At 44.2% G+C, this 12,473-nt stretch overlaps 1 protein-coding gene across 4 annotated transcripts in view; it reads left to right on the forward strand.

Moving 5' to 3' along the window:
* LOC142571809 (insulin-like growth factor 1 receptor) overlaps nt 1–9,789 on the forward strand; it is a 216,552-nt gene extending 206,763 nt beyond the window's left edge. For all 4 annotated transcript variants that reach the window (XM_075680435.1, XM_075680437.1, XM_075680438.1 and 1 more), the window contains one exon: nt 1,729–9,789. In XM_075680435.1, the coding sequence (XP_075536550.1) occupies nt 1,729–2,347 (619 nt within the window). In that variant the 3' untranslated portion in view covers nt 2,348–9,789. The remainder of the gene's footprint in view (nt 1–1,728) is intronic.
* Nucleotides 9,790–12,473: the final 2,684 nt, after the last annotated feature.

Genomic DNA, 12,473 nt, shown 5'->3' on the forward strand with positions numbered 1-12,473 from the left:
CAGAGTAGTTAACAACCGATTTTCCAGACGCCCGATTTTTCGAACATGCCCGATAATTCGCACGGCTTTGCGGCACCACCACGTACTCCATATAGTCAATGTATATTGCCCTGACTGCAGGTCTCAAATGGCATTAATCAAAGCCACCACTGCCATTTTGATTATCTCGCCGCCTCGAACCAGCACTCTCGCACGCAGATCCGCTGGTAGCTGTAGCCATCACTGAGGCAACGTTAGGCCTAGTTGCTTCTACGTTCGCTATTAAGCTTCGTGCCGTGCGGTGCTGTGTTTTTCATTGAAATAATTTGCCGTTGTCAGCAATGGCACCGGCTCCGCCTTTGAAATCCTCGTGATTGGCTTCGAAGCTCGCAGAGCACAACGCGTTGTGTAATGCGTCTCTGAAAGTTAGCTTTGCCTTAGTACAGCAATGTTACGTGGTGAAGGATAACAAGCGTAGGAAGGGGTGATTGTCTAGGGACACACTATGTATTCCTTAATTATACACACGTGCACTCCATCTCCTGTCACAGTACGAGCACTGATATGCCTAATGAGTGTAGTGGCAGGGCTTAAGAGCTTTTGCGGGCGTGCCTGTGGCAATTTTAGCCCTTAAGGGCAGTTAAAGACGTGCATTCATTTTTTTCGGACTGCCCGATTTTTCGGATGTTTTTGCGGCCCCTAGGCAGTCCCAAAAATCGGACGTTGACTTTACAACTGACCAAGACAATGCTTCAAATGATCCATGGGGTGAACGCGTGGCAGAAAGAGGATTATAACAGAAAGGACCAATGCACCGAGGAATTATCGGGAAAGAAAGCGTGCCACCGCCTCTTTGAAGGAGCTTGAGCTCAAAAAACAAAGTGTTGGCTGACATCGAGATGTAGGTGTCCCTCATTGAAACCGAAATAAACTCTTTAAAGCAGTGAAACCCAACACTGAGGTGTTGTGTACGGGCTGAGAGTATGTCAGACAGTTGAGGTTGAATTTCCAGCTGCAGAGAGAGAATCTTAGTCGTGACAAAGTTCAGGCCTCATACCGATAAGCTTGCTATCAGTTGATAGAAATAGCTCATATTCAAAAATATTTCCTTATGTACGCATCTCCTTTTCATTCGTATTTGAAAATGTTCAACACAGTTTGTAATGGGTTTTGCCATGTTTTTGCCATAGATATTACTCCTTTCTATTCAAACTGGATTTAGTCATTTTTTTGTTTCAACAAGCTTACTAGAGAGTGACAGCACTGAGCAACATGGTGCCAGCCTGCCTTGACATAAAACAAAGTGCTGGCTCAGTCAGGGAATCTTGCAAAGGTGCTCAGAGGAAACCTGGAAAACTCAGGGAATTTGGAAATGTCAACTTGGTAGACACCCTGAAAATTCACTAAAAGGCAAAATTTTTGTACAGCCTCTTGCATACAGCTATTTATCAAAGAGTACACCTAATACTTGTGATAGACAGCTTCTGCAGCACTCCTCTGAATTCCATGCGACAAGCCAAGGCTGAAAGGAAAATAATTTTCTTTGTGACTTTCTTATTCCGAAAAATTCGGGAGCATGCTTGTGTACAAGTACTCATGTGACCTTGAAGAACAAACACATATGCTGCTGCTGGTGGGTAGCACTAAATACAACTTCTACAATCTTCTTTCTTTTCTTTCTTTCTTTCTTTTTGTACACGTTTTAGATGATCAGGCATGTGTGAAAGCTACAATCTCGCGGTCTCGCAGGTATCAGATCATGAAGCTGTGCTGGGAGCGCATCCCAAGGTCAAGACCAAACTTTCTGCAAGTCATTGAGATGCTCCTGAATGACGTGGGACCCCACTTCAAGGACGTGTCCTTCTACCATACTTGCTACCTCAAAAACCAGGAGAGGTGCTCGTCTGTGCCCACAGAAAAGAATGGTGCTGGCGCCACTGCTGGCGACTTTGACGAGGAAGAGGAGGAAGAGAACCTAACAGCAGAGACTCCACTCTGCAACGCTCCCGCTGCTGCTTCAGAGCAGCGGCCTCGTGGCTTCATGCCGGATGTGTCATCGCTCAACGACATGGATGAAGACCACTTGCAACGTTGCTTCTCTGACGAGATAGAAGACGACGATGATCCCGACATGGATGCTGCCGATCTAGCCTTGGACGCCGGTGAGCCACCTGTGTCAGTGTACATGCCACCGTCGCGGGGTGGACAGAATTCTCCGCTTCGTGAGGAGCATCAGCAGCGACCAGGTGACGAGCTCCCTCCCTCTGATGGGAGCAAAGGGAGTAAGGTGAGCAACCTGTCCAATGGGAGCATTGTGAATGGACGCATGTGCTTTCCGCAGCTTGGAAGCCGGACTACTGCGTGCTAGCACTGGTCCACCTGAGGGCTCTGAGGGTCCCAGGGGTTTTCTGCGACACAGTGGGCGTGCCAGGTGGCTGATGGGGGGTGAGAGGGGTTCCTCCCATAGGGAGGCGCATTGCGCCATCCCTCGCCTTCTGCTGTCACCATTGTTCCTGTTTGTTCGCCATGTGGGGTGGCGCGATTCTCTCTGGCACCACCTGGGTGTAGCACCCATCAGCCAGTCCACACGACAAGGGCCATCACACTGGCAGAGGACGAGACCTGACAGAGTGCACCGTGTTTGTGTTGGCCCTCATGAAACTCACCCGCTGCTGTGAGGTATTTCTAGTAGCACACTTACTTAATGCTGCTAAAAAACAAACTGCGGAAATGCATTTTTAGCATTCCGGGTGATGGCACTGCACGTCAAGGTAGAGTCCATGGCTTTTCTGCAGTTCTCGTGTGCCTCTTGGGAGAGTCTGGGTCACTGTTGACCGATAGGGGCTGTCCTGAGTGTGTCACGCTTGAGGGCTGGACAGCTGCTGTTGAAAACCACATTAGTCCCAACCATGTTGATGGAAGTGTAGCTGTGCATGATTTTCTTCGGAACGCCACTGTGAGAGTTGCGCAGGCCTTCTCAGCAGGCCTGTAGCACTTATTCTAGCACATGAAACTGTCAGTTTAAGGGTCACTGCTTAGATGATCGCCTCATTTGCTTTGTCATCAGCACAGAGGTGCGGTGAGCCCCGATCATTGTTTAGATGGAAGGTGTCGCCATTGCTGCGGTCACGGTCCACTGTGTGTTCTGGATGTGTTATGCATGTTTCCAGTGAACACAAGATGCGGAATGCCTGCCATGTATCGTGAGAGACGTCTGTCAAGTTGCAGTCTATCATACAGCCTGATATTTGAGCTGTAGCGGCAGTAACATTAGCAAGTCGCTGCCGAGCCATTCTGATTGTCAATTTGTAACAGCACGCCGTGTTGCGGTGACAAACAGTTCAAAGACAACATTGTAGCCTTTTATTGTAGCAGGAAGTGTGTGAGGATCTTTTATGTGATCGGGCATTTCCAGCTAACTTGAGTTGTGTATAAGCTTGCATAGTCTTAAGGGTGGTTTATAGAAATGCCCATCACGGCATATTTTGTGCTAGCAAACAAGGCCGCAGTTGCACTGACCATTGCTTCTAGGGGGGGAAAAAATAAGCCTGTATTTAATGCACAGGCAGCTTTAGAAATGGGCACTGAAGTTTGTCCTTTAGAAGTGCAAGAGATTTCACGATCAAAGGAAGCCTGTCAGGCTGGCACCTCCAGCGCTCAAGCACTGTCAATCTTGCTTAGTGAGAGTGGCCACGTTGTCACTGCACAATAGCCACGAGGTCAACACTTTGTTGACAGGAGCACCAGAGCAACCCTCTTTTAAAAAGACTAAAAAGCAGCATCTTTTGCTTTTGTGGTCATCATAGTCATCCTAGAACTTTACTGTTGAAGGTGGCAGTTTTAGCCTTCAGGTATTTTGATGACCCGCTTACGGTATGGCCTAGCTCATCATTTCTTTACTTTTCATGACATGTCCATTTAGGCTAAACTGTCGTCTCAGGGAGTATTGCATTGCCACGACTGTGCATGATGTAAAAACAATGCTGCATGCAGCCTTGAGACGTCGGCTAGCACAAGCATGTTTTCCTGCAGTTACTCTCAAAAGATAATTCTATTACTTTGTGTTATCGCTGAACAAATGTATTTAGGGTCACTGCGTGCGTACACGTTAAGTAGCACTTCTGCACTCAATCTGCTTTGGAAATTGCCCCATTTCATTCATATGCACTAGCCTTGCATATGTATTTCACTTCCCTACTTTAATATCAAGGCATTTTGTTTGGAGAGGAAGGGGTTAGGGTAACAGCACAAGGTATACAAGCGGGTATGCATCTGCATATGGCAGAAAAGTCATCTTTTACCCAAATCATTGTTTTCTACTTTTTTTTTTATTTCTACCGCATGCTACTGTCTGGTGCTTCATCATGCCACCAGCTCTTTCGTTTTTAAGTATTTTATGCCACGATCATCACCACATCTAGTCACATCTTTTTCCTCTTCCTTTGTTTGTACGTAATTGTGTAAGATAGTTTCACCGAGCACAGGCACCTTTGACCTGACATCACAGGCCTTAAAACCATTTATATAGGGAGCACAATTTTCACTTAGCTGCACTAAAGAATGAATGAGGGGCGGGCCCCATAGCAATTTTCTTAACACCTGTGAATTCAACCTCCAGCCTCAGTTGCCCTTCTCTGTGGCAAGAATATGCTCACACAAAATTCAGCTTACTATCATGCCTATGTTGCTCATGTTTGTGTTTCCATTCTTTTCCATTTTCTTGTTGCATCTGCTTTTGGCTCTTCGTTCGTGTTCAGTCTGCTCAGTGACTGAATGTACCGTGAGCTCTTTTTTTTTTCCCCCTTTCTTGGTGACACATTTTGTATTGGTGTTGTCAGTGCAACTGCTGCTTCACGTTTGTGGCCAAGCGCCTGAAGCTTTCCTCACCCCATGAGCTTCCTTTACCTCCGGCTATCAAGTTGCATTGAAATTAACCTTGCGTTGGTCACCAACATTTGTCACAGCGCACGTGATAGCTAAGTAATTTGAACACTTCTGTAACCGTGCACAAAACTAGCTGTTGCGTTGCAGCACGATTGATGACTGTTGCATCTCCTGGGCCACCCAGTATCACTCCAGCGCTCTTGTCATGTGCCTAGCTGTGTGCGCCGCAGCCATTGCGTGTTGTTGCAAACTAGCGATCCAGATGTGTGCAGTCAATTGGCAGTGGCAGAACGACATTGCTTTCCATACGGGTGTTTTATTACCTTCACTTTTGTTTGTTTGTTTATTCATGTTGCTTTACCATGGTTTTGTTGTTCCAGTTGCCTTTATCACTTTTTTTTTTCTTATTTTATGCCTTTGCATGTCCCCCCCCCCCCCCCCCTTGTGTCATCCTTTTTTTTTTTCTGTTGCTGCCTTGTCATATTATTTGTGTATTTCTAGTAATGTGAACTGTCATAAAAGGCTGGTGAAAACAGAAAGTGCATGTACCCACTCATGTTGTGTTGCTCTTTGGGAGTATTTGTGCCCTTATGTTTTTTGTTGTCTTCATTATTTAAGTGTCTCGAAGGCATCTTCTCTCTTTGTCACCCTTTGCCCTCCTTTCTCCCATTTGTGCGTGCGATGGTGCCAAAGATGGTGGTGAGAAAACAGTGCTCACTGGAAGGAAAACAGCGTCTCAATCTTTGGTTCGCTTGTAGTACCTTCATACGCTTGCCTGTACTCTCATGCTGTGGCTGTGATGCCTTAAGTTTGCTTCACACCTCCATACATGTTTCTTTCTTTCTTCTCTCTCTAGTTGCATGCATCTTGCAAAGCTTTCATACTATCACAGTTTCGTGCTGTTACATCATGCTCCCTGCCCTCAAGGCCATTTGTGGTGTGAGTTGCAGCACTGGCATATGCAGTGTCAGCCAGGTCTGGGATTGCCTAGACTGTCATATTCAATGCAGGAAGCGACCACCAGAAATGTGTTTTTGACTGAATTTAAGGTGTTGCACATCACTTGGAGGCACGTTCTTCGCACCCTTATGAAATTTGGCTTTGTACATAGGAGGCCATCGTCACCATTAACGGTTTGTGCACATTGTGCTGTCTAAAGGAAAATAATTAAAGCTAACCTGAGGCCCCTTGCCATCTGAAAATTGAGGCATAGCACATGTTGTGTGCGGCCATGTGGGAAAGGAGTTGCAATCATATTTCACATTGGTTTTATACTTTTACCCTTTCTTGGGTGTCCTCTAAGAGCACTTCTAGTGTTTCACTTAGTTTAGAGATGGTCTCTTCATCTTGGTCTCTTCATCTTAGATAGTTGTAGAAATTTTGGCCTAGTACCTGGTTTACATAGAAGTCGAGCTTTATGTTAATTTTGCTGAGATCGTTATCTCATGAGATGACTTCCCAAAAAATTTCAGTGGCGTCTGATTGCTCCAACTGTACTCTCTCTTTTGGTCTTATCTCTCGAATGTCTCATGCGGATAAATGCATTATCATGGGCATCATGCCATTGAATGTGCATATTGACTAAAACAGAATTTCATGCAAAATAAAAGGGATGGCCTGCTCTTGCGACTTACCATATTTTAGAGTTGTACAGTCGGCATCACCCTTGTGTAGACCGTGGGAACGGCGGCCTTCGGGCCCAGCAACTACCGTTAGATGTTGCTGGCTGGCTCCTGAGTGCCCCAGCAGCCATCATTCCTGCACTCTACATAAGGGTGTCACCGACTGTACATTGGGTAAAACTTCATTGCCAACTGCTAGAACAAATACCATCGTCACCCATTCCACTGTATGTGCAAATTTGCTTCCCATCAAGTTAATGTTACATTTTTTTTTATTGTGTTGTTGCTTTTCAATTGATGCACTCAGTGGCCTAAAGACCATAGAGACAACTTCCTCAAAACATCCTCATCGCAGCATGTGGTGCCACTTGCAGAATGTTGTCTTGACTCACAACAGGTTGGGCAAGATGCCACCTCCCCCCACACACCCGTGACATTACGTACTGTGGTAAAAAGCTTGCTTGTCTATGTCTATGGACTTGGCTATTTACTATGGACCTTTTGTAGCTTACAACTTCCTCGACTAGATAGAACGGCTTGATGCACTTCCTTCTTTATGGGCCATTGATTTCCACTGTTTATTTTGAAAATTTTTCATCTTTCTTTTTCTTTTTTACATATCATTTTTCCATGACTGAGGTTTACTTTCAAGCAAGCTGCGTTCCTAAATGACGCCGTTTTGTGTTGGGATCTGTCAAGTCAAGGTACATTCCAAACATGGTGGACGTTTACTGTTTCTTTTTTTTTTTTTTTCCTGGTATTTAGGAGGCAGGCCTGTTTGAACTGGTGAAGCTTTGACAACCATCACTATTATTGTATAGACAAGTTGAATGGCTGCATATGCTGAGTGAAAATCTTGGTCCACCTTTGCATTAAGCAAAAAGGCAAATGCTTTGTTTTCTTTCTACAGTTAAAATGGCAGCAAAATTGTGGCTAATCTCTCTGTCTGTCTTCTTCTTGTTTGGGTAGTGCGTCTGATCATGTAATGCCCTTGTTTCACTGCTAGCTTTTTTTTATTCTATATTGTTTAGATGTAATTATTGGAATTAATTATATATAAGAATTCATGCAAGGCACTGCTTCAGTCTCCTCATTGTAATCAGCCCCTGAAAGTTCAGTTTCTAGGAAAGTATCTGCGCATCACTTTTTTAAGATTCAACACATGAATTTGTAATCTAGGTAAAAGACCTCATTCACTTTACTGCTACCTTAGGTGCCTTAGTTTTAATTCAAGTGGTCCTGATCTCTTCACGCTTTGTAGCCTATCTTTTTGTGCAGACTTACTTTAATTTCATTATAGTTGCAGTGCATGTATAATCATGCTACAATCAAAAACATTCACCTCATTTATTTGGCTTTCTTTATGTCAGCACATTCTTTTTGTTGAAAAACTAAGCTAGCTTTCAGCAAAATATACTTCTATTGAATATTGAGAGGTGAGCTGCAATCTTGGCATGCATCCTAAGGTGAGGTTATGCTTGCATGAAAGGGAAAAAGTCATCATGGCCACATCTCATGACATCCTTCAAGCTTAAATATGGACTATGGTTTCTGCCGTTGCTGTTGCTTTCTCTCTTCCAGTTAAGATTTTTCTAGTGCATCTCTCGTGTACTGCACTGCCCGGGCTGACCTTTGTGAAGTAATGACTGTCAGTTAACCCTGTCAGCCCATTTCGTGTGCTCGTTGGTAGTTAATATTTGTGTTCATACATGTACACAAGGTGCATATTGTGTCCGCATCACACACACACGTGTGCACACGTACACATTGTTTTTTTTTGTTCTTTTTTTTGCTTTCATCCCAGCGTTATCAACATTGCAACATAATCCCACTGTGCGGCAAAGCAGCGCATAATGTCATCCACAGAACAAATATACATCATTCTCTAGCATGCTTCTCGATACATATGGAGTTGTGCACTGTATGGGGTCTATCAACGCCTGGCTACTTGGTCGGCTTGCACCTATTTGCTCACATTATTTTTTCTCTCTCTTTTTGGTGAATGCCTTCACATTTGCAACATGAGCAAAGCGCAAGACATTTTTGCATTCTGCTGGACAGGAAGCTGCATCCTTTTCACGCTGTTCTTGTTCACAGCAACCTGTGCTTCATCGCATGGCATCGCCAAGAGCGTGAGAGAGGAAGAGCGTAATGTGGTGAAGGTGGCATCATCTCCCATTTTTACATTTAATATGCCAGGCTCTCTAAAAAGCTTCAGTTCTTTTTTTCCCTTTCCCCTTTCTTTCTTTTTATTCGTGTGAAACACCTGTAGCACAAAGAGTGTCTAATTTTTCAGATCTGCCACTTGCTCAGTGCTATGAACACACTACGTATGTGGAAATCCAATGCCTTTGCATAGCAGCTCGAACGAGGTGATGAGGCTGTTGGAAACCGTAGCAGAATTAGAGGCCATTGGCGTTTTGGTGTTCATACACTATCTGGCCACACGTGTCTGCTGTTGTGTCTGCGGTGCCGCTTTGCTGTTTCCGTGGTAATCGAGGTGGATGTCAGTGCAAATGCTCTATGCTATGAGAGTGCATGCATGTCAAATGTACTTAAAAAAATCGCATGTGCATCTATATGCCAGGGAGGTTGAAGCGTGTGCAAATTTGAACACACTTGTGAGAGACGCTGTGTGAACGTAAATTCTTGGGAAAATGCGACGGCTTAAGTATCTAGGACAGCATTAATTCAAACAACTGCGGGGTGAATTTATGCACTCCTTTTTGTGACAGCTCTGTATACATGCACTGATCCCTTATTCGCAATTTGTGGTTAGCAAACTTTAGGCAGCCACTGGGTACTGGTGAGTCACATCCCCTCCATTTTTTCCTAGTTTTTTTTTTCCTGGAGACATCTTGGCACTTACATGTACATTTCTTACCATGATCCATTCTTACTTTTTAATGACAGAAGAAGTGTATTTGTGCAGCGTGCATTTTTAAAAGAGAAGGATGCTTTCCCCTGCCACTGGCTCTTGCACTCTTGTTTTTCTCTGTCCTTGTGATGTATATAGTTTGTATTTATTTCAGCTGAAGCAGCTGTGGAAATGTGTGTGTGACAATGTTTCTCACTTTTCTTGTATTGCCTTATCTCTTTCTCTCCTTCCACTTATTCGAGGCAACCCCTCCTCTGACATGTGTGTACATATGTAAGATAGGACACTGCATCATCTTGTGTTGGTATGGCGACATTATACCATTATGTGTAAATATATACATATGTATTGTATATGGGGGTCATTGACCCAATTTGGACTTCAGTGCCAATATTATGCGTCATAATAAACCATTATTTATTTCTATATGCTGCAACGTACCTTGTGTTCCTTGTTCGATGTTCTCATTTTCCTACCTTGTAGCACTGGGCAACTTTTTGTTGCGCTTGGTGTTCCCTAGAATATCAAGTGACCAATGCCAACTTTAACCAAACACTCAAGTAAAATAAATCAAGTTTGCCGTGTGCATTGCCTTTTGGAATATTGGCTTTAATGTTTAAAAAAAATATGCAAATGCAACGCACATGCTGCAATCTGTGTGGAACAGAACTTTAGCAAAGCAGTTAATTAAATGCATTACAACTAAGTGCAATGCATACAATTATGTTTACTTTCATACCTGTAATCTCATGGAATGTGTATGCTTGTATACCACAAAGGTCACAACTTTATCGTCATGCAATTTTTGTTTATGCACTGCATCGTTCACAAGCTGTGGCGAAATGCAAACTCCAAATAGGGTGGACGCTCAGTGCAAGGCGTATATTCAGAGACGTCAAAAAGATGATGTACGATGCTTGTTGAGGAAAGAATAGGGATGACAGGTGCACGCACAAGAGAAGTACAATACATATCCAACATTTAGGGATTCTGTAGCTCTTGTGCCAGTCTGGAGAATTGGCCAAGAATAGGCATGTTCCCGTTGGTACATACTGAATGGCTAAACAAAAAAAGTTAATCAAAGAGTCCGTGAAATACAATTCGCCATTTTACTGACAGGTATGTGTGCTTTAGAGATGCCTGTGAGCCGATAGTGTATTTGCATGTTTTCTTTCTTTTTTGTTACACAGAACAAAGGTGCGCATGCTTGGTCAGCATACAAGGGCTATATAAGCCAGTTCGCTGGTACTTTCATATAACCTTTGTATATCTATCCAGAAATATATCCGCCGAGATAGCAACTGATCCAAAATTCAGGCAGTCACGGTGAACCTGGGAAAGTAGGCGAAGGAAGTTTTGCTTTAAAAATACACCATTGACTTCTAATTCGACACTGACGGGACCAGCGAAATTGACATTCGGCATAATCTATGGCAAATCGGTGTGGGTTTGGATCCCTGTCGGAAAAGAGAGCTTAGCCAAAAAAATTTTTAACCATCATGAGTGTAGGCTTTGCTGAAGTGCAGTGCCCAGTTGAATCAGCAGGCGACGCTGGCTCCAGCTTGGTAGCTGGAGTCCAGGAAGAGCTTCGAATCAGACAGATTTCATATTGGGGTAAGCCTCCAATATTGCTCTTCATGGAGATACTGTCACCAACTCAATGGCTTCGATGACAACGAAAGGTAAATAACACAAAGTGAACTTCGACACTTCACCCTATCACGTAGGAGATGGCGGGGTCAGCCAGTTCTTGGAGCTCCATTGCACTTTATAAAGCTTCGTGGTGACGGAGGAAAGAAAAAAGGACGGAGCATCACATAACAATCTTGAAGTCTGTAGTTATTAAAATAAAAGTGGAGTCTTGGGGACTTGCGTGGCTAATTTAGTTTCTGACGGCCAAGGTGGTACACAAACCTACCACTAAACAAGCAATGTACAGCGTGCTGTTCCAAAAATTCAACATATAGTCAGCACATTCAGCGAGTGAAAGCAAGGAGATGTGCTTGGCGATTTCCTTGGCTTTGTAGACATGGAGGTTACGCTTTAGAGAAGTGGTTCCAAACATCGAATTCCTACACCAGAGCTCTCCATATGACAAGAGAAAGCATAGGTGGCCGCATTGTAGGCTTTTGGTAGCAATTTTGCTTTGTCATTTGTGGGCGTCATCTACTTCGACATAGGTACTCAGTGTAGGCTACACGGTCAGATTGTGTGTCTCAAGGGAACCGCTTCATATCAGTCTTCCATCGTTGTGTTCTTTCCAACATAGGCACAAAAGAAAACTTCACCGTTAGCGTCTATTAGTACGAGTCACTGCACGATGATCTTCTGAACTTATCAGTTGATGCATTTTACCGTGTAATTGCACATTGATAAGTGTCGCAGATCTAAATGTCGCTGCGAAATTATGTTTACCAGCAGTTACTACTGTTGCTCCTCATTAAATCAGCTTGGAGTGGGAAATTATTCTTTAAAAATGCTGTTTTCGGTTATCTGGCAGAATATAAGCTTAGTACGCTATTGGGGGAGAAAATCAAGCTGAATTGAACCTGGCGGTCTTGGATTTCGCGCCCCATTTTCAATGTTGTGCTTCCTATAGACGTCGGAGTATTTAAAAGTAAGTGTTTTCAAAATTTCCTACACTCTTAAACGGTTGCACCCTTTTCAGTGTGTATTTGTCCCGCGCTCTTAAGCAAAATTACACCCTTTTGCCACAAAACGATAATCGTCATCTGTCTTGTCCGCATTTCCTTTCTTTAACGCGGCGAGCCCGGTACATCCCAGTAACGAAAGGCATGCACGTTATCAGCATGACATAGCGTTCCCGACAGGAAAGCAGCGGGCGCGGCGTTTTCAAGGAAGGAAACGCAAGCAAGGCAGATGACGATTATCGTTGTGTGGCAGAGATGCACCCCAAAGGGTATAACTTTGCCTTGTAGCGCACGCGATACATTCAAGGCACGTTCACACCGAAGGCGGAGCGGACAAGCGGATCCGGCCAAGTGGTCGCGGATTTTCCGCTTTGCGGAAAATACGCGGCCGCTTGGCCGGATCGCGCCCGGACCGATTATTTCCACGCGGACAAGTTGGCCGCTTTGGCCGCAGCCAAT

Source organism: Dermacentor variabilis, chromosome 2 (assembly GCF_050947875.1).
Source record: "Dermacentor variabilis isolate Ectoservices chromosome 2, ASM5094787v1, whole genome shotgun sequence".
Classification (NCBI taxonomy): domain Eukaryota; kingdom Metazoa; phylum Arthropoda; class Arachnida; order Ixodida; family Ixodidae; genus Dermacentor; species Dermacentor variabilis.